This window comes from Macaca thibetana, chromosome 3, assembly GCF_024542745.1.
Source record: "Macaca thibetana thibetana isolate TM-01 chromosome 3, ASM2454274v1, whole genome shotgun sequence".
Classification (NCBI taxonomy): domain Eukaryota; kingdom Metazoa; phylum Chordata; class Mammalia; order Primates; family Cercopithecidae; genus Macaca; species Macaca thibetana.
Window position 1 is genome coordinate 153,072,958 of NC_065580.1, and position 20,198 is coordinate 153,093,155.

General features: G+C 44.7%; 1 protein-coding gene across 3 annotated transcripts in view; it reads right to left on the reverse strand.

The window, feature by feature from the left end:
- Window positions 1-20,198, reverse strand: part of TRAPPC10 (trafficking protein particle complex subunit 10) — a 100,018-nt gene that overhangs the window by 76,317 nt on the left and 3,503 nt on the right. For 2 of the 3 annotated variants that reach the window (XM_050784403.1, XM_050784405.1), the window contains exon 2: window positions 2,917-2,998. In XM_050784403.1, coding sequence (XP_050640360.1) covers window positions 2,917-2,998 — 82 coding nt within the window. Of the gene's footprint in view, window positions 1-2,916; window positions 2,999-20,198 lie in introns of those variants that run through there. The other variant, XM_050784404.1, reaches the window with a different exon arrangement.

Here is a 20,198-nt window from a genome sequence, read left to right on the forward strand (position 1 = left end):
CCTCATCACTCTAATCTCTACCTCCATCTTCACAAGGTCTTCTCCCCCTGTGTCTTCTCTTCTGCCTCTTATAAGGACACTTGTCATTGGATTTAGGGTCTACCCTAGTTGAAAATGATCTCACATTGAGGTCCTTATCTTAACTATATCTGCGAAGACCCTTATTCCAATAAAGCCACATCCTGAGGTTTCAGGTGGACGTATCTTCCCTAAGGTAACACATTTCTTTCCTAAATTTCAAGGTCGTTTCTGAAAAATGTAGTCTTTTCCCTGGGCCGTACAATTTTCCTGAGATAAGTTCTCCATTCTCTTGCCCAGGAAGCATGGATCTGGCTGCAGGGTTCCCAGAGCAGAGCTGTGCCCTGTTCAGAACCTAGGCCAGCTGGTTTTACAACGGCCCTTCTCCCTTGCCTTCTGCAGTGCCTCAGATCCAACGGTCTGGAGCTCTTCTGTTCACAGAAAGACTTTCCTGGTTCCTAAGGGGTGGAGGGGTGGGTAATGACAGCAATCACTTCACTACAGACAGGAGTGGGGACCCTGAGTCTAACTGCCCCTGTCCACACCTCTGCCAACTCCCATCCCCAGCCCTGCTTTCACCCAGGCCTTTCAAGATCTGGCACTTTGTCCCTTGTCAGAAATTCCCCTCCTCTCACGGAGCCACAAGACACAAACTTCCTCAGCTTTCTCTCCCAATTCCTCCACCTGTTTCTCTTTCTCCCAAAAACATAGCCACATCCCCCTGCCTCCACTGCCTCCTCCTTTCTCTGTCTTTATGCACGTCCGCCTTTTTAAGTTCTTTATGTAGGGTTATTTGTTTAGCTTTTGTTTGGTCAATTTTTTTTAGTCCATTTATTTGTTTAGTATTTACATAGTCCATTTAGTGGAGCTTCAGAAAGCGGAAGCGATGAATACAAATATTAAATCTACACAGTTTCTTTTTATTTGTTTATTTTTGAGCCAGAGTCTTGCTCTGTCACCCAGGCTGGAGTGCAGTGGTGCAATCTTAGCTCACTGTAGTCTCCAGCTCCTGGGCTCAAGTGATCCTCTCACCTCAGCCTCCCAAGTGGCTAGGACTACAGGCGTGCACCACCACGTCCAGCTAATCTTGTTTCTCCTTTATAGAGACAAGGTTTCACTATGTTGCTCAGGCTGGTCTTGAACTCCTGGGCTCAAGCGATCCTCCCACCTGATCCTCCTAAAGTGTTTGGATGACAGGCGTGAGCCACCACTGGGCCTACATAATTTCTCTATTTAACTTTTCTCTCAAAATTATCTTGTTTCATGGACACACTTTTTTTTCCCTTTATCTATCAGAATGCCCTTACAGATTACTTACAGATTACTCCATTTGCTAAACTGTTTTCTCTCTTTCACAGCACTGGGCCTCCTCACATGTTAAGCAGTTTTTCTTTTACACTCTGTACACTCTTTCTATTAAATATTAGCAACTAAATGCATATCTTGTGAGACACTATAATCAGCACAGAAATTAGACTGTATTCACCTGGTAAGTCATCTCCAGAAAGCCACCTTAATCCCTCATGTTACTAAGGCACAAACTGGTGGTCAGAAAGGAATAATGCTGTGAGAATCCGAATTACATAAACACAAATAACAGGAAATTCTGTATACCCTGGTTAAAATTAGATTACCTATGTTACAAGATAAAATCCAACCATTTTTTTACAAATAACATCTGGTCTTACCAGAAATAAGTTTTCCAAAAAGAGGATTCCCAGCCCATGATTTCCTATGAGTATGTCACCAGACGACTAACTATAAACATGCAACAGAGCCTGTGATGGCTGATCTAACCTCGCTCCTAAGTTTTAAACACCATCTTTCTGTTTACCTTCTTGTCCTTAAGGAAAACGCACAGGAGCCAGGGTGGAGGGAGGGTCTTGTAAGATGGCTGATACAGCCCAGTTCTTCTTCTTTTTTTTTTTTTTTTTTTTTTTTTTTTTTTGAGACAGAGTTTCGCTCTATCACCCAGGCTGGAGAGCAGTGGCACAATCTCAGCTTACTGCAAGCTCCGCCTCCTGGGTTCCCGCCATTCTCCTGCCTCAGCCTCCCAAGTAGCTGGGACTACAGGCACCTGCCACCACGCCTGGCTAATTTTTTGTATTTTTAGTAGAGACAGGGTTTTACCGTGTTAGCCAAGATGGTCTCGATCTCCTGACCCTGTGATCCCCCCACCTCGGCCTCCCAAAGTGCTGGGATTACAGGCTTGAGCCACCGTGCCCGGCCTCTTCTGCTTTAAAGTAGAGTCTGAGTGAGGACATGTCGCCTTTGCAAAATGCCTGTGCCTTTAAGACGTTCTGGTTAACCACGAAGAATCACAGATCATTCCTATAAAAGTGAGTCTTTAACTCAAATTAATTGTCTTGTTTCTACTTGCCAATGTCTCGTTAAGAAAACCATTGTAGTCTGGGCACAGTGGCTCACGCCAGCACCTTGGCAGGCTGAGGAGGGCGGGTCAGTTGAGGTCTGGAGTTCGACACCACTCCGGCCAACATGGCAAAACCTGTCTCTACTAAAAATACAAAAACTAGCCAGGTACGGTAGCACACACCTGTAATCCTAGCTACTCGGGAGGCTGAGGCAAGAGAATTGCTTGAGCCCGGGAGGTGGAGGTTGCAGTGAGCCAAGATCGCGCTACTGCACTCCAGCCTGGGCCTGTCGACAGAACAAGACTCTGTCTCAAAAAAAAAAAAAAAAAAAAAGAAAACCATCGCTTTCCATAAAGAATAAGACCCATAGATTATATGAGGTCACTGTTTCTTTAGAACTGAGGCTTTTAACTTGTGCTACTTCACTTGTTCACATAAATGTTTAAACAACATACACTTATTTAAAAACATGTACTTCATTTTAAACAATGAAGAGAGGGATACAGTCAAAAAATACACAACATACCTTCTCCATTCCATCGGTTCTCTTGGAAGCTGCTGAGAGAGCGTTGGATAAACAGAGGTAAATAAATTCTGATCTCCAGCACCTATGAAGGGAAGAAAAAAATTCAGTTACCATATTTTTAGGTGAATACATGCAAAATGGGCTCTAGAGCTTAATAAATTGGTGTTTTTAGGTAATTTTATGTTTAATAAAACAATATCGCAAGACTCTTCTGTACCTGTGCCTCTACATAACGAGTCTCAGGGAACCCCAGCACGGGACAGATGTGATGAAGCTGAACCCTCATGACACCTCCATGGGGTGGGTGTGATTTTCCCCACGAGGAAAATGGGGATCAGAGAAGGTGACGAACTTGCCCCAAGGACACAAAGCTAAGGAGAGAGGGAGCCGGCTCCATCTCACCCAGTTTTGCTGTGTTCTACAGCCCCCACTTTCTCCCAGACAGCCAAAATCCATGGAGAAAAAGAAACCAAAACTTCACCAAAATCAACTCACTGTTCAACCAAATGCCAGGAGAAGCTAAAATTTATAGGTGGCTCCCCATGTGCGAGTATTACACAAGGCACTTGCCAGGCACCCTCTCATTCTGTCCTCCCCATAACTCCTGGAGGAAAGGCACAAACATGACCCACATTCATGGACGAGGAAAGTCAGCTTTGAGGGTCAACGTGTTCAGAGCACAGAGCTGACAGTGGCAGACGTGAGTCAGGAATCTGGCTGCGGCCGACTTTACACTGCACGCTCAGTGTTAATTCAGCTCTTTTATCTTCGCTTTAATGTAAATGAAAAATCCATTTTGTTCTCATAAAATGATGAGACAACTGAATTACACTTAAGCGAAAAAAGAACCTTTTAATACAGATGACTAAAATTCTTATACTCAGAGGATCCTCTTTACTTCAGCAAACTATTTTCCAAATTGCTTTTATATTGATCTTTAAGAAATCATTGGGAATTGATGTGTGCCATTAACACATCTGCTTATTTTGCTATCAAAAGCCTAAAAATAAAAAACCTCCTGAAACTCATATAATAATGTCAAGTCACTAAGGAAGGGTAATGACATTTCTGAGCAGATGGCACGGTGAGTGGGCAGGGTGCTGGGAACCTCACTGCCCGGTCCCCATCTCAGTTTCATCACTGACCAGCTGACTACACCTGGGGAGACGATTTAACCTTCCTGTGCCGCGGGGACATGGGCAATGGGAAAATGGGAAGAGCTCGGCCAGAGGAGCTCTGCTGAGGATTAAATGAGACCACGCGTCAGTCACCTCAAACAAGGCACGGCACACAGTGGTTAAAAAGGGACTACTACTACATTTTGATAACACAAAAACAATGTTCGTTTGAAGTTATCACTTTTCATCTTGTTCATTTATTTGGTAGTCATCTCGGAAATCAATAAAAGAGGCCGGGCGCGATGGCTCACACCTGTAATCCCAGCATTTTGCGAGGCCGGGGCAGGCAGATCAACTGAGGTCGGGAGTTTGAGACCAGCGTGACCAACATGGAGAAACCTTGTCTCCACTAAAAAAATACAAAATTAGCCAGGCGTGGTGGCACATGCCTGTAATCCCAGCTACTTGGGAGGCTGAGGCAGGAGAACCACTTGAACCAGGAGGCAGAGGTTGCGGTGAGCCAAGACTGCACCATTGCACTCCAGCCTGGGCAGCGAGAGCGAAACTCCATCTCAAAAATAAATAAATAAATAAAAGAAATCAATAAAAGAAGAAAATCTTTAGCCTCTGGTTTCTTAACTTTACCAATTTCTGTTGTCTTGTTAAACAGTTCCAAGATTAGTATATAAAAATCATTACTCTTTGCTAAGTGGAAAGTAAGCCAACTAAATGGAAGCTTTCTTCTCTTCCACTTGGTTTTCTATATAAAACTACACACACACACACAATCACTCTCTCCCTCTCTCACACTCTGTCCTTGCAATACAGTAACTTCACATAATTATACAAACAACATCCACACAGAGTAAAAGAGGAACTGCCTCCAACACCTGCTCCAAGCTCTTCTCCCGGGGAACCTGCGGTACAGTAAGACTCGTCTAAATGGAGACTGCCAAGTAGCAATGTCTCTCGCATTCCGTCACGGACTAACTCTCTAACCTGTGTTCACCTGGAAGATGACCGGTCAATCAGCACATCCAACAGTGGCAAAAGTGTCACCTGACGTAAGTAGGGATCTGACCTGTGACCATCTGACCTCAGTACCTGTTATGGGCTGAACTGTGTCCCACAAAAATCTACCTGTTGAAGTCCTAAAATCCAGTACCTTAGAATATAACCATGTGAGGATAAGGTCTTCAAAGTTGGTAAGGTAGTTCAGTTAAAATGAGGTCTTCAGGATGGGCCCTAATCCAACTGACTGGTGTCTTTATAAGAGAAGATTTGGTCACAGACAGGAGGAATGCAGGAAGGCCCCATAAGGACACAGAGGCCCACGCTGTGGATGCCTGGACCTGGTCTCCTGAGCTGTGACGCAATGCATTTCTGCTAAGCCACCCAGACTGTGTGACTCTGCGGCAGCAGCCCGAGCACACTAAGACAGTACCCCTGATGCAGATGTGAAGGCCAAATTCTAACCCACTGAAGCGCTGCATTAAGAATGTGAAGAAAAATCACAATTTCATCAGCATATACAACCATTATTTTAACACACTCTTAAATCTTCACATCAAGTCTTATGAAATTAGAGATGCCTTTGAAAATGAGGTATAGAGAACCAGCACATGAAAGATGGTGAAGAGAGGCTGGGCGTGGTGGCTCATGCCTGTAATCCCAGCACATTGGGAGGCCGAGGTGGGTGGATCACGAGGTCAAGAGATCGAGATCATCCTGGACAACACGGTGAAACCCTGTCTCTACCAAAAATACAAAAATTAGCTGGGCAAGGTTGTGCGGGCCTGTAGTACCAGCTACTCGAGAGGCAGAGGCCGGGGAATTGCTTGAACCCGGGAGGCAGAGGTTGCAGTGAGCCAAAATCGCACCACTGCACTCCAGCCTGTAGACACAGCAAGACTCTGTCTCAAAAAACAAACAAACAAACAAACAAAGATGGTGAACAGCTTAAGTGTAAGAGCCCAAAAGAATTCAATTGTGGCTCACATGGTAGGTAATTAAATTAACAACACAGACTTTGTAGTTTCCTGAACTAATCCAACCATTAAGCAGAAAAGTCACTACAGCTCTGAGGGCTGAACTGCAAGGCAGAGCACCTTCCAGGCTGATTTTTCATTTTAATCCCACGGGCAACAGAGGCATGAGCAAAACCCAGTAAGAACTCAGCTGTTAATAAGGTAGTTCCTAAGAGCCAAAACGGGGCTTGAGATTGATGTGGCCATGTTCAGAAAACTCTGTTCACAAAGTCACCAAGTTTACTGTTCTGACTCAAGAGGCTATTTATTAAGAGTCAACTCAGGCCGTTTACTCCAATAACTAAGGTCTCCTTTTTTTGGTGACAGAGACCACCTACCAAAATAATTTATAAGAGCAATTCAAAACACAATTTCATTACATACACCCCTCTCCCTGTGTGCCTCCACATCCACCATCGGCTCTCATGCCAACTGGGGAGACAGGGAGAGAAGAGGGTGCAGCAGGTCAGGGAGCTGGGGCGCCATGGATCCCCAGAGCCCATGGGAGCACAGCATCACCCTGGATGAACAGCAGGCACTGGAGCCCCCAAATGGGAAGAGACATGTAGAGGGAATGGCAAGCAGCAGCCACCCAGGGGGACATGGGCACTCTTTTTAGGGTGCTCCCCAGGCTCAGAGAATCCCCAGGAAAGGGGGAGCAGGGCTCTGGGGTCCGATTACATGGACCAGTCAGTTTTCTGATTATTTATGCAGTTGCAATTGGATTTTCTGTGACATGCACTCAGATTACTAACATAGGCTTGGCTATTTCCTGAATTATTACCGTATTCCCTGAGATTTTTACAAGCACGTATTCACGCATTACTTGTGTAATTTAAAACCTTTTATGTTCACAGCAAATAAGAATTAAACACAGTGGGGGAAAGAATTCAAAAAGATGACTTCAGGCCAGGCGTGGTGGCTCACGCCTGTAATCCCAGCACTTTGGGAGGCCAATGAGGGCGGATCACGAGGTCAGGAGATCAAGACCATCCTGGCTAACACGGTGAAACCCCGTCTCTACTAAAAGTACAAAAAAATTAGCCAGGCGTGGTGGCGGGCGCCCGTGGTCCCAGCTACTCAGGAGGCTGAGGCAGGAGAATGGCGTGAACCTGGGAGGCAGAGCTTGCAGTGAGCCGAGATCACACCACTGCACTCCAGCCTGGGCAACAGAACGAGACTTTGTCTCAAAAAAAAAAAAAAAAAAGACGACTTCAGTGATTTAGTGTAACAGGTAGCGTTTCAATAAATTCAATGTCTTAGTCTCTTCAGGCTGCCATAACAACATGCAATAAACTAGGATGGCTTATAAACAGTAGAAATTTATTCATCATTTCTGGAGGCTGTAAGTCTGAGCTCAAGGCTTCAGCACATTGAGTACCTTGCTGTGCCTTCACGTGGGGGATCTCTGGGGCCCTTTTTTTTTCACAAGGGCACTAATCCCTTTTGTGGGGACTCCACTCACATGACCTAACCACCTCCCAAAGGCCCCACTTCCTAATACCATCACATTAGGGTCCCAGAAAAATTGCTAGGTAACAGAGTCAAGAGAAGGGCCGCCTGTTCACTGTCCCTCCAGACAGCACGGTGGGCATGGTATGCCCCAGCCACCTCACGTGTACTCACTCTCTGAACCTTCATGTGGAAACCAAGGCATCAAGAACTGCCCTAACTGGCTCAGCATCAAGCAAATGAACACCAAGGCTGGGATTCGAACCCAGGGAGCTTAGCTTGGGACTCAATACTGCCCTGTGCTCCTTCCTAACTTCTTAATTCTAACCAGTTTACTACTTACTCTGCAGCAGTTGTTTTAACAATGGTTGGCTGAAAATACGGGTTCCAAAAGGCCTTCTGCAGACAGAGTGAACATTTCTGTCATCTGTTTTTTACTGAACCAATTCTTGAACGCGCAAAGCCGTGATGGTCTTACCTATACAAAAGTATAAAAGGATCCCGAAGTTGCAACCAAGAGAGAGTGGCAAAGAAAAACAATGTTCAATCAGTTTGTGGCTTTCCTAAATACCTGACAGGATATATTTTCAAAGCTAATACTTTTATTTGGAGATTTATGTTGGGAAAAAAAAAATTGACATAAAGAGTCTGAATATTTGCTGATACTCTGATACAGGACAACTTTTCTTCAAATTCTTTAGTATAATCTTGGTAAAAGGAACAGTAGGTTTTCTAATAAAATACATCTCACTTTATCTTAAATTGTTGGAGACATTTAGAGTGTTCCAACCTGTTAACAAGACACTGTCCTCAGCCATCTAAGAGGCTGTCTTATTTTAAAAGGCTGGCTTTATTCTGTAGGGCTTCGTAGGTCTCAGAGCACTAATGAGTGGGAAAGACAGAGAAATGGATTTAACTCAACCCAAGAAGCGCTATGGCCTAAGAGAGAAGAACCTGAGGGTGGAGGTGGGTGAACAATGACAGAAAGCGTCCCACAGCTAGGGGCCTCAACCAGGGGCTGGGTCATCTCCCAGTTGCGACTAAAAGCAGTGGAGTGGCTGGACTACGACAAGAGATGAACTCATTTTAAGGCCCTTCCAAGCAAGTTTCTACGTTTCTATTTTTTAACAAAAAAGTCAAAGGAAATGTATAATTTATCTAAGATTTGCTTTACAGAAAATTTTGCAGAAATAATGATTCTTTAAGCCTATTAACAAAAGAAAGCTGCAATCCACTATTATGCAGTCCATTTTTGAACACAACGGATCAGAGAGGGCACTATCTTCAAGCCTAAGAATGCATGTGCTTGTCCATAGACCATACACTAATTTCTCCTCAATGGCTTTCGGTAAAACGGGCTTTCAAATGGACGATAAAAATATCCAAGGTTACAAACTGGGAAGTCATCTCAGCCTGTTCAATAATGCATAAAGTAGATTTGCTATAATTCGTGTATAATGTCAAGGCAGTAATGAAAATTAATGCTTCAGATTGGGAGCTCTTTCATGGCGAAAACTAACATCAAATTCATAATCATAGGTATGGAAGCCTCCCCAGTGCTCCTCCCAAAGTATCCGTCTGTGAAAGGCCTTCGCAGTCCGGGGTGGGGGCAGGGAGTGAAGGTCAACGAGAAAGCAGAAAAAAGGATCCAGATGTTATCCAGATTCTCTAAGTAGAAAGCAAGGTTGAGTTATCCCCTAAGATGACTAGGCCACTGACTCCACATTTCTAGCATAGACACGGTCCTCCCTTCATTAGAAGACACATATTTGAGAAGTAGAGCAAATGAACCCTCCCACAATTCTGCACCTCCAAGTTTAAAGGCCAAGTTTAAAGAAGTACTCAGTACACCCCGTCATTTCATCGCTGGCTTAACGTTACACCCATTTGGCCTGGCTCTCCTCCGGGTCCTTCCTGTGGTCTCTACCTTCCCTCTGACACACACACACACACACACACACACACACACACACCCCCCTGCCCTCTGCTGCTCTCTCCCAGCACCCAGTCATATGAAAATACTACCCACTGTAGGTGGGATCAAAAGAAAACCCATACATTAGTGTTCATCAAGTTTCCTACCGTGGAAATTTGCAGAAAAGGAACTACTACACATACAGACTAGTCAAAAGACAGAAAATCCCAAAGTCTTTTTAACTTAAAAGACAAGAACACACAGGCCAAGAATGTTAAGTTGAATGAACTCTTCTAATCAAGGGAACAAGTTGCTTTCTCTGGCCCTTGGAGAGCAAACTTAAAGTTCAAGAGTTTAAAAACAAAAAGATTGGATAAATGCACATGAATATAAGAATACTGAGGAATCAGCCTTTAACAGTGTGTACTTTTCTAAAATAAACACAGCGTTCCTGTAGCAGTTTGAACCACAGAACTGTACTTACAAGTCAGAAAGAAACACTCCTGTTCCTGGCACCCCAATGCCTTAAGGCTTCAGACAGAAGGGCTCCCAAATTGGTCTTCCCCCGACCTCCCCTTCCCCACAGCTTTTGTTCAAGGGCTGGCTTCTCCGTGAGGCTACAGGCAGCTTCCCAATGGTGCAAGCATTCAGGAGGGAACTGAGGCAGCATCAGCACAGTGACATAACCATAGACCTCAGCCCAGCAACCCGCCCTGCAGGGCTCTGTCCCAGCAGGCCCATCGGAAAGGCCACAGACAGGCTACCTGTGCACAACGACTGGAAACAGCAAAAGACAAAACAACTCAAATTCCACCAAGAGGCGACTGGCGGAGTAAACCACAGAACATCTACACCATGGACTCTACACGGCCAGAAGAAATGAGAACGATCTCAACACACTCCCAGCGTGAGTGGAGTCCGGGGCAAAGTGACGTGGGACAGTGTGCGCAGCTGTCAATGTCTAAGCTAAGAAAGGGAAATGCAAATATGTTTTTCATGTGGAAGGAAAACCATGAAAACTGTGATGGAGTACTTAGGAAGGGAGGAGTTAGCATGGAGAGGACAGAATGTACACAAGACTTCTTTAAACAGATCTCATTTTGTAGATTTAATTTTGGAAGTAAATATTTTATATAATTATAAAGCAATTAGATTTTTTAAAGGTTTTCACTCAAAATAATCAGGAAAAATAAAACAAGTGAACTTAAATGTATACATATACATTTAGTGGTATAATCTCAGAGAGGAGCTATGACAAGTAACTTTACAACTACAGTAATTTGACAGTTCATTCCTTGTGGGATATGTCCAGATGCCAATAAGAACCGTCAAAAACACTCCTAGCCCTAGTCCATCACTAGTCCTGTTGTTGATGGTGGAGTTAATAGTGTTACTCAAGAGACTGTGTAGTGAGGGATAAAGCAACTGAAGGCAACTGAGCAATCACGTGATGCTCTATTCAGGGGCCCCTGGCCCTGCAGCATCAGCACCACCCACGCATTTGTTAGAAATGCTCATTCTCAGGCCCCACCCAGGCACTTGTTAGAAATGCTCATTCTCAGGCCCCACCCAGACCTGTTCATTCAGAAATGGGGAATGGACCCAGCCATCTGTGGGTCCACAAGCTCTCCAGGTGACTGAAACAGCATGAGCTAGGGAACCTCTAACTCTAGCCTCCTCAAGTACCCATGAGAATTAGGATTTTCAGTGTGGAAAACAGAAAACACAGAGGACGGAGCTGTTAATTAAAACCCTGCAGCCCTGAGTTTTCATCAAAAAGGTGAACTTACGATGTATTTTATCTTAAAAATACAAAAAACAAAGAACAATTCCTAGGCCAGTGCAGTGTGGCTCACACCTGTAATCCCAATGCTTTGGGAGGCCAAGGTGGGTGGATCACCTGAGGTCGGGAATTTGACACCAGCTTGGCCAACACAGTGAGATCCTGTCTCTACTAAAAATACAAAAATTAGCCAGATATGGTGGCATGCACCTGTAATCCCAGCTACTCACTACTCGGGAGGCTGAGGCACAAGAATCTCTTGAACCCGGGAGGCAGAGGTTGAAGTGAGCCGAGAACGTGCCATTGCACTACAGCATGGGCAACAGAGTAAGAGCCTGTCTCAAAACAAAAACAAAAAACAAACAAACAAAAATTCCTATAGCTATTCCTAGCTCTGTCCATTGAAAAGGCCTCACAGCAACTAGGAGCCCAAGCTTGCAGACTATGGTCTTGAAATACTATTTTTCACTAAAAGGAATCAGGACTCCCTGACGATTGCTAAGTGCAGATCAGGGCATTAAATGTTCAAAATGAGCCCGGAACATCTTGTCATGCTAGATAAGAAAGAATCTGACAAAGACGCCTCCATCTTAGACCCCAACATGAAATGAGACTCTCCCTGGCCAAAGGGAGAACAACCTGCTGGCCAACGAGGCAACAATGCAATGGACTGAAACACACCAAGTATGTTCGTAATGATTAAGTTCACAGCCACAATAAACGAACAACGAAAACACGCCAACTGATCACCTCTGAAGGATGCCAGTGAACCAACTCACTTTGAAAATGGTTACATAAAGGGAAAGAATCGAGTATATAATGCCTCTCTGTACCACTGGGTAACCAATGACTGTAAATGTATGCATGTACATGCATGCACATATGTGTACACACACGCATTTTTCACAGAAATAGTTCAGCTAATAAGTGAAAAAGAGCCGGGCGCGGTGGCTCAAGCCTGTAATCCCAGCACTTTGGGAGGCCGAGATGGGCGGATCACGAGGTCAGGAGATCGAGACCATCCTGGCTAACATGGTGAAACCCCGTTTCTACTAAAAAATACAAAACACTAGCCGGGCGAGGTGGCGGGCGCCTGTAGTCCCAGCTACACGGGAGGCTGAGGCAAGAGAATGGCGTAAACCTGGGAGGCGGAGCTTGCAGTGAGCTGAGATCCGGCCACTGCACTCCAGCCTGGGTGACAGAGCGAGACTCCGTCTCAAAAAAAAAAAAAAAAAAAAAAAAAAAAACAGAAATAAGTGAAAAAGAAATAGGGAAATGAGAATATCACCATTTTGCAACCTTTAGGGAATCAGTGATGTGAAAATAAATGGCTGCCAACTTCCAAAAGGAGAGGCAATCAGACACCACGTACCTGCTGGAAGAACAGCACCACCCATGAAACAGACCTGTCAACAAAAAATCCAGCCTGAAGCCGACCCAGCCTCCAGCTCCAACTACCAAAGTCTAGGCAGTGGGTCCTCTTCAGGACAAACGAGCCAGGTTCATCAAGTCATAAAGAAAAAACAAGAGACAGGGCGAACATGAAGATTTTAGGAGACGTAAAGGAGTTATCTAAAAACTACATTTGGATACTAATTCAAACAGTTTTAAAAACAGACATTTAAGACGCATTTGAAACTTAAACACTGAATATTTGGTATTAAGAAACATTTTAGGGCCGGGCATGGTGGCTCACACCTGTAATCCCAGCACTACGGGAGGCAAAGGTGGATCACCTGGTTCGAGACGAGCCTGACCAACATGGAGAAACCCCATCTCTACTAACAAACCCCATCTTTGTAAAAAAATAAAAAATTAGCTGGGCATGGTGGCACATGCCTGTAATCCCAGCTACTCGGGAGGCTGAGGCAGGAGAATCGCTTGAACCTGGGAGGCGGATGCTGCGGTGAGCCGAGATCGCGCCACTGCACTCCAGCCTGGGCAACAAGAGTGAAACTCCATCTAAAAAAAAAAAAAAAAAAAAAAAAAAAAAAAAAAAAAAAGGCCGGGCGCGGTGGCTCAAGCCTGTAATCCCAGTACTTTGGGAGGCCGAGGCGGGTGGATCACGAAGTCAGGAGATCGAGACCATCCTGGCTAACATGGTGAAACCCCGTCTCTACTAAAAATACAAAAAACTAGCCGGGCGTGGTGGCGGGCGCCTGTAGTCCCAGCTACTCGGAGGCTGAGGCAGAAGAATGGCGTAAACCCGGGAGGCGGAGCTTGCAGTGAGCCGAGATCGCGCCTCGCGCCACTGCACTCCAGCCTGGGTGACACAGCGAGACTCCGTCTCAAAAAAAAAAAAAAAAATTAGCCAGGCGTGGTGGCGTGTGCCTGTAATCCCAGCTACTTGGGAAGCTGAGGCAGGAGAGTTGCTTGAACCCAAGAGGCGGAGGTTGCAGTGAGCCAAGATTGTGCCACTGCACTCCAGCCTGGGCAACAAGAGCGAAACTCCATCTCAAAAACAAAAACAAAAAAAAGAAAGAAACGTTTTAGGTGTAATTAAAAAATACCATGAAAGAGAAAAAAAAGAAATAAAAAAATTTTTAAAAACAAAAAAAAGGGCCAGGCGCGGTGGCTCAAGCCTGTAATCCCAGCACTTTGGGAGGCCGAGACGGGCGGATCACGAGGTCAGGAGATCGAGACCATCCTGGCTAACACGGTGAAACCCCGTCTCTACTAAGAAATACAAAAAACTAGCCGGGCCAGGTGGCGGGCGCCTGTAGTCCCAGCTACTAGGGAGGCTGAGGCCGGAGAATGGCGTGAACCTGGGAGGCGGAGCTTGCAGTGAGCTGAGATCCGGCCACTGCACTCCAGCCTGGGCTACAGAGCGAGACTCCGTCTCAAAAAAAAAAAAAAAAAAAAAAAAAAAAAAATGCCATAGACTGGGTGGCTCAGAAAACAGATTTTTTTTTCTCTGAAAGACCCTATGAAAGAAAAAAAAAATTGCAATGTATTTTCTCATAGCTCAGTAGGCCAAGAAGCCCAAGATCAAGATGTCAGTAGATTCAGTTTCTGGTGAGGCCTGTGTCACAGACTGCAGACAGCCACTTCCTGGCTGTTATCCTCAGACGGTCTTTCCCTGTTTCAAGGGGGAGGTGTCCTCTCACTCTTCCTCATCTAATCCCATAATAAAGGGCCCACCCTCCTGAACCTCATCTAACCCTGGTACTTCTCTCAAAGGCCCAACTCCTATTCTTAGCACACTGGGAGTCAGGGCTTCGGTGTGTAGGAAGGGACACAAATGTTCAGTCCATAACATCCATTTGTGGATAAATTATATGTCTGAGACTTGCTTCAAAATAATATAAGACTGCGGAGAATGAGGGGTAGAGAGAAGCAAGACTGGGCAATTCACCTAACTGTTCAAGTTAGGTGAAAGGTTTGTAGGGTCTGTTCATAATATTCTGTCTACTTTTATACATATTGCAAACTTTTATAATAAAATATGTGAAATGTTATAGTTCTTCCATTTCCCTTATCCTTCTCTTTTTCTTTTTCCCATAGCACTTGTCACCTAACATAATTTGTCTATTGTCCATCTCTTCTTGCTAGAACGTAAACTCTCAAAGGGTTGGGATCCTTGCTCTCTGACATAACCCAAGCCCCTTCAGCAGTAACTGGCATGTAATAGGTGCTCTGTAAATGTTTGCTCACCGATGAAAACAGCCCAACTCCTCCATACTCCACGCTAGACAACCCAGGATCCCCAAAGGACAGAACAGACTACAGGAGAAGCAGAGACAGTGCTGGGTATCAAGTTCTCAGAATAGGAATTTAATTTTGGAATGAGTAAGACTATGCTAAAAATTTCTAGTGTATAGTTGACTTACTCAATTCTTAGAATGCTAAAGTAACATTTTTATTTAATTATATGGCAAAGGCTTTCTCAGAGGCATAATTTTAGGGACAAACCTCCCTGCTTCCATGTGAACAGATGGTGTCTGCCTTCCCTAAGTACTCGGTAAAGCAGGAGTCATCAGACATGCTAATACTGGTCCGAGCTGTGCTACTAAACAGTTACACTGATGATGGCCAGTCACAGCAAAACTAGCCCTCAGCAACTCAATTTCAAAATGACTTCTGTCGGCCCTTCTCATCAACCTGGATGTTTAGAGCTTGCTGACTGGTCTAGGTGAACTGACAGTGCCGACAAATGGCACTGTCATTTCAACCCACTGACAAATTTCAACCCTGAAATTATTTATTTTATTTATTTATTTATTTTTGAGACAGGGTCTCACTCTGTTGCCCAGACGGGGGTGAAGTGGCACAAACATTGCTCACCACACCCTCAAATTCCTGGGCTCAAGCGATCCTCTGGCCTATCTCCCAAGCAGCTAGGACTAGAGGTATGCACTGCCACACCCAGCTAACTCTGAAATGTATACAATGGCTTCAAACTGCTAACAGATCTCAGTTAAAAATAAGAAAAATGTCCAAACATACAATAGTCCCCCGTCACTGTTTAAAAAAAAAAAAATTTGCAAACAGGGGCCTAAAATAACATTCAGAAATGAAACACCAGGTAAAAACGTCCAAAAAGCCACATGAGAGAGAGAGAGTACAGAAGAGGTTGGACTTTTTCTAAGGGGTCACCCCACCTTGTATCCACATCTAGAACTCCAAAGCCCAAATGTCAAGATAACATTCCCTTGGTCAGGAGTACAGGAAGGACAAACCTCCACAGACAGACGCAGCTATCTAAAACCACAGACGCTTGGTGGATGCCGGCCACTGCGCGCTTGGTAGCTAACACAGACTGGTGCGGCAGGTGGCATGGCGCCCCACGACGTCCGAACCCTCAAAACCTGTGAATGTCATCTTATTCGGGAAAGGGGTCTTTATAGACTTAATTAAGTTCAGGAGCTCAAGATGTGATTATCCCAGATTATCCAGGCAGGCCCTATATATAGCTGGATTCTAGATATATTTCAAAGATAATGTCAGTTGTGAGAGAAAAAAGGAGTCACAAATGACTCCAAGGTTATCGATTTTTAATTTAAAAACAAATATTCTCTAAGGCCAAAATACTGTGACTATATTTGAAATTGATGTTAAGAGCAGGTAGAGGAAAGATTTGAGGAAGAAAGAAGGTGAGACACAGGAGAGGAAGCCACAGGGGGCTCTGAGGCAAACTCAACCACAGAGGCAGGCACTGAGGCGGGAATGTTTTGACTGTTTTAAGACCCTGCAGCAGTCCGGGCACAGTGGCTTATGCCTGTAATCCCAGCACTTTGGGAGGCCAAGGAGGACGGATCACTTGAGTCCAGGAGTTCAAGACCTGCCTGGGCAACACGGCGAAACCCCATCTCTACTAAAAATACAAACAATTAACTGGGAATGGTGGTGCACAAGCAGCTACTCAGGAGGTTGAGGCGGGAGAATCACCTCACCCCAGGAAGTCAAGGCTGTAGTGAGCCAAGATCATGCCACTGCACTTCAGCCTGGGTGACAGAGTGAGACCGTGTCTTAAAAAAAAAAAAAAGACCCTGCAGTCTTCTGCCATTGCTGGTCTGTAACTCTAGATCTAAAGCCACTGGATCCAGAGGTGGAGCATGGGGGTGGGAGGTTCAGTGCTTGGAGATCAGTGTGCGACCTTCTGAAACCACACACTTACACGCTAAAGCATGCGACTCCAGTGAAGACACTCTGTCAACTGGCAACACACTTTTCTATGACAAAAAATCCTCAAGTCAGTTACTTGTATTTCCACTAAGACAACCAGCTTTCAGCAGGGGTGAGCCACACAATCACACTGTCAGCTGGCAGGCCTCTGGCGGAAGCACACAGTAAAAACTCTCTAAGTAAAGACTGGCTCGTGGCCGGGCGCGGTGGCTCAAGCCTGTAATCCCAGCACTTTGGGAGGCCGAGACGGGCGGATCACAAGGTCAGGAGATCGAGACCATCCTGGCTAACACAATGAAACCCCGTCTCCACTAAAAATACAAAAAAAAAATTAGCCAGGCGTGGTGGCGGCGCCTGTAGTCCCAGCTACTCGGGAGGCTGAGGCAGGAGAATGGCGGGAACCCGGGAGGCAGAGCTTGCAGTGAGCCGAGATCGCACCACTGCACTCCAGCCTGGGCAACAGAGCGAGAATCCGCCTCAAAAAAAAAAAAAAAAAAAAAAAAAAAAAAAGACTGGCTCGTATGTTATGCCTGTCATACTTTTTTTTTTTTTTGAGATGGAGTCTCATTCCGTCGCCAGGCTGGAGTGCGGTGGCATGATCTCGGCTCACTGCAACCTCCACCTCCCAGGTTCAAGCGATTCTCCTGCCTCAACCTCCCAAGGACCTGGGACTATAGGCACCCGCCACCACACCCAGCTAATTTTTGTATTTTTAGTATAGACGGGGTTTCACCATGTTGGCCAGGATGATCTCAATCTCTTGACCTCGCAACGCAATCCGCCCACCTTGGCCTCCCAAAGTGCTGGGATTACAGGCGTGAGTCACTGCGCCCAGCCTTTTTTTTTTGAGACCAGATCTTGCTCTGTCACCCAGGTTGCAGTGTGAGGTACAATCACAGATCACTGCAGCCTCGACTTCCCAGGTCCAAGTGATCCTCCCACCTCAGCCTCCCAAGTAGTTGGAAGTACAGGCGCACACCACCACACCTGGTTAACTTTTTTATTTTTGTTTTTGTAGACATAGGAATCCCCTATGTTGCCTAAGCTGCATCATACTTCATTATTTCAGAGATTCATCAGCACTTAAGAAAAAAAAAAGAAAAAGAAAAATCAGACCTTTCCATTTCATTTGCATAAGCCAGAACTTACTAGAAACTCTTCAGAAACACATCTTGTAGAAAACTAGGTATGTGAGCTGAAAAGAAAGGAAGCTTTTCACTTCTAAAGTATCAGTTCAAATCCACCCTGGAGTTGGGCTAGTAACACTAACAGCACGGGTTACCAAACCGTGTATCTAGACTTCCCACACACTACGCAGTCAGAGAGGCACCAAGAGATGTTTTAGATTCACGAGGAAACAGCAATGTTTGTGGTGTAGGAATCCCACATAAGGGATTCACAGTGTCAACATCAGATCAGAGCTCCACTCTTTCAATGACATCATTATCATTGCAAAACAGGGTGGCTGCTCTGATGAAAAGCAAGTACCACCAAAAAGCAAAAAAAAAAAAAAAAATCTAAGGGAGCAGCAGCATCCAATCAGACCCCCAAGTGAGAGGCGCCACTGAGCTGCTGCCAGGTCTGACCTCCCGCAGCACACTGCTGTGGTTAGGAAGAATGATGAAAATATTTTTTTCTTCCAACTAATGTATATGTTTTTTTCAAATAGCTCCTGTTAGTACATAATATTTAATAAATTACTGGAACCTAACTACTTAATAAATGGAATTTTTAAGTATTCCTTTTAGTCTAGAGGTGCCATGAAAAAAATTACTGAGACACTAAAAGCATTGTGAACAGAGAAAACTGAGGAATCTCTCCTTAGTAACTTTTTTTGCACACTGACTATAATCCTGACATTCTCCTGAGTGCTTTACACACCCCTTCTCAACCCAATGAGGTTGGTACTCTACCCGTTTCACAGCCGAGGGTCTGTGAAAGTATGCAAGAACCGAGGTCATGCGCACAAGATGGAATGGTTTTTAACCATGCTCGGGTAGAAATGACACAGTAAGCACATTTGTTAGTGCCGTTAGTCCCTGCCTCCAAATATATACTCTATGTGACAACTGAGGTTTCCTAAGGAGAATGTTCCTCCTACTTTTCAAGCTTTGGTTCAACATCGCCTTGAGAATTCAATATGGAACAAGATCTGCATTTATTATATGTTCACCCATTTAAACAGACATTTCAAGTGACTTTTATGGTAGTAAAACTGGTGGTGGTTAAATCACAAGCACCACACTTTCAGGTTTAGTAGAAAGTTTCAATGTGCAAATTTTAAAACTTTAACCTGCAGAGGAAAATCCCAAAGCCCAACCAGATACGAAGCTCTACAAATCTGCTCATTTCTGTTGCCTGTTTTCCCCTTTAAAAGTTTCTAATATCGGACCTGGAACCCCAAATACAGAGACTCAGAAAAATGAAACAGGCAATAGATGTGACTAGTGAAAACAGATTATCTAGAGGGAGGGCACTATTATTGTTCAGATACTATTCAATTCCAAGGTAATAACAGGTATGTGCTATTGTAGCTATGATGACAGTCAACAAAGAAAAGCCACAAATCACTGGAATTACATTAACTTTGTCACTAACTGAATGAGATAGCTGGAAAAGGAACATGTCTTTCCTAATACACCCTTGGGCCAGAAACCCAAGTTCTTATTTCAAAACAGAAAACTGACCCTGTGGCTGAAAAAAAATCTACGCTAAAATTTAAATTTAGACCAAATGGATCTGCTGGATTTGTTTCAGTTTCGCCAGGCATTTTTCATGATTAATAAATTATACTACAGGTTTTCCCATTGCTATGATTCAGTCAAAGCATTAATTCCACTAACTGTTCAGCTCCCATCCCTGCACATTTCACATACACACTTCCATATTTACAAGCTTTAACTAGTTCTGAGTTTAAGAAGGCCTCTGCTGAGGTAGTCCCTCTTCACAGGAGCCCATTAGGCAGGAGGTTTAATCAGGGCTAAAGTCTACTAAAATATTTAAGGCCAGGTGCAGTGGTGCATGCCTGTAATCCCAGCACTTTGGGAGGACAAGGTGGGCAGATCACCTGAGGTCAGGAGTTCGAGACCTGCCTGGTGAAACCGCATCTCTATTAAAATACAAAAATTAGCTGGGCTTGGTGGTGTGCCCCTGTAGTCCCAGCTAATCAGGAGGCCAAGGCAGGAGAACTGACTGAACCCGGGAGGAAGAGGCTGCAGTGAGCCAAGATCGCAACACTGCTCTCCAGTCTGGGCAACAGAACAAGACTCTGTCCCAGGAAGAAAAAAAAAAGCCATTTGGAGAGCTTCAAAATATTATTAAAATAATTCAGGCCGGTGAGGTGGGTCCTACCTGTAGTGCTG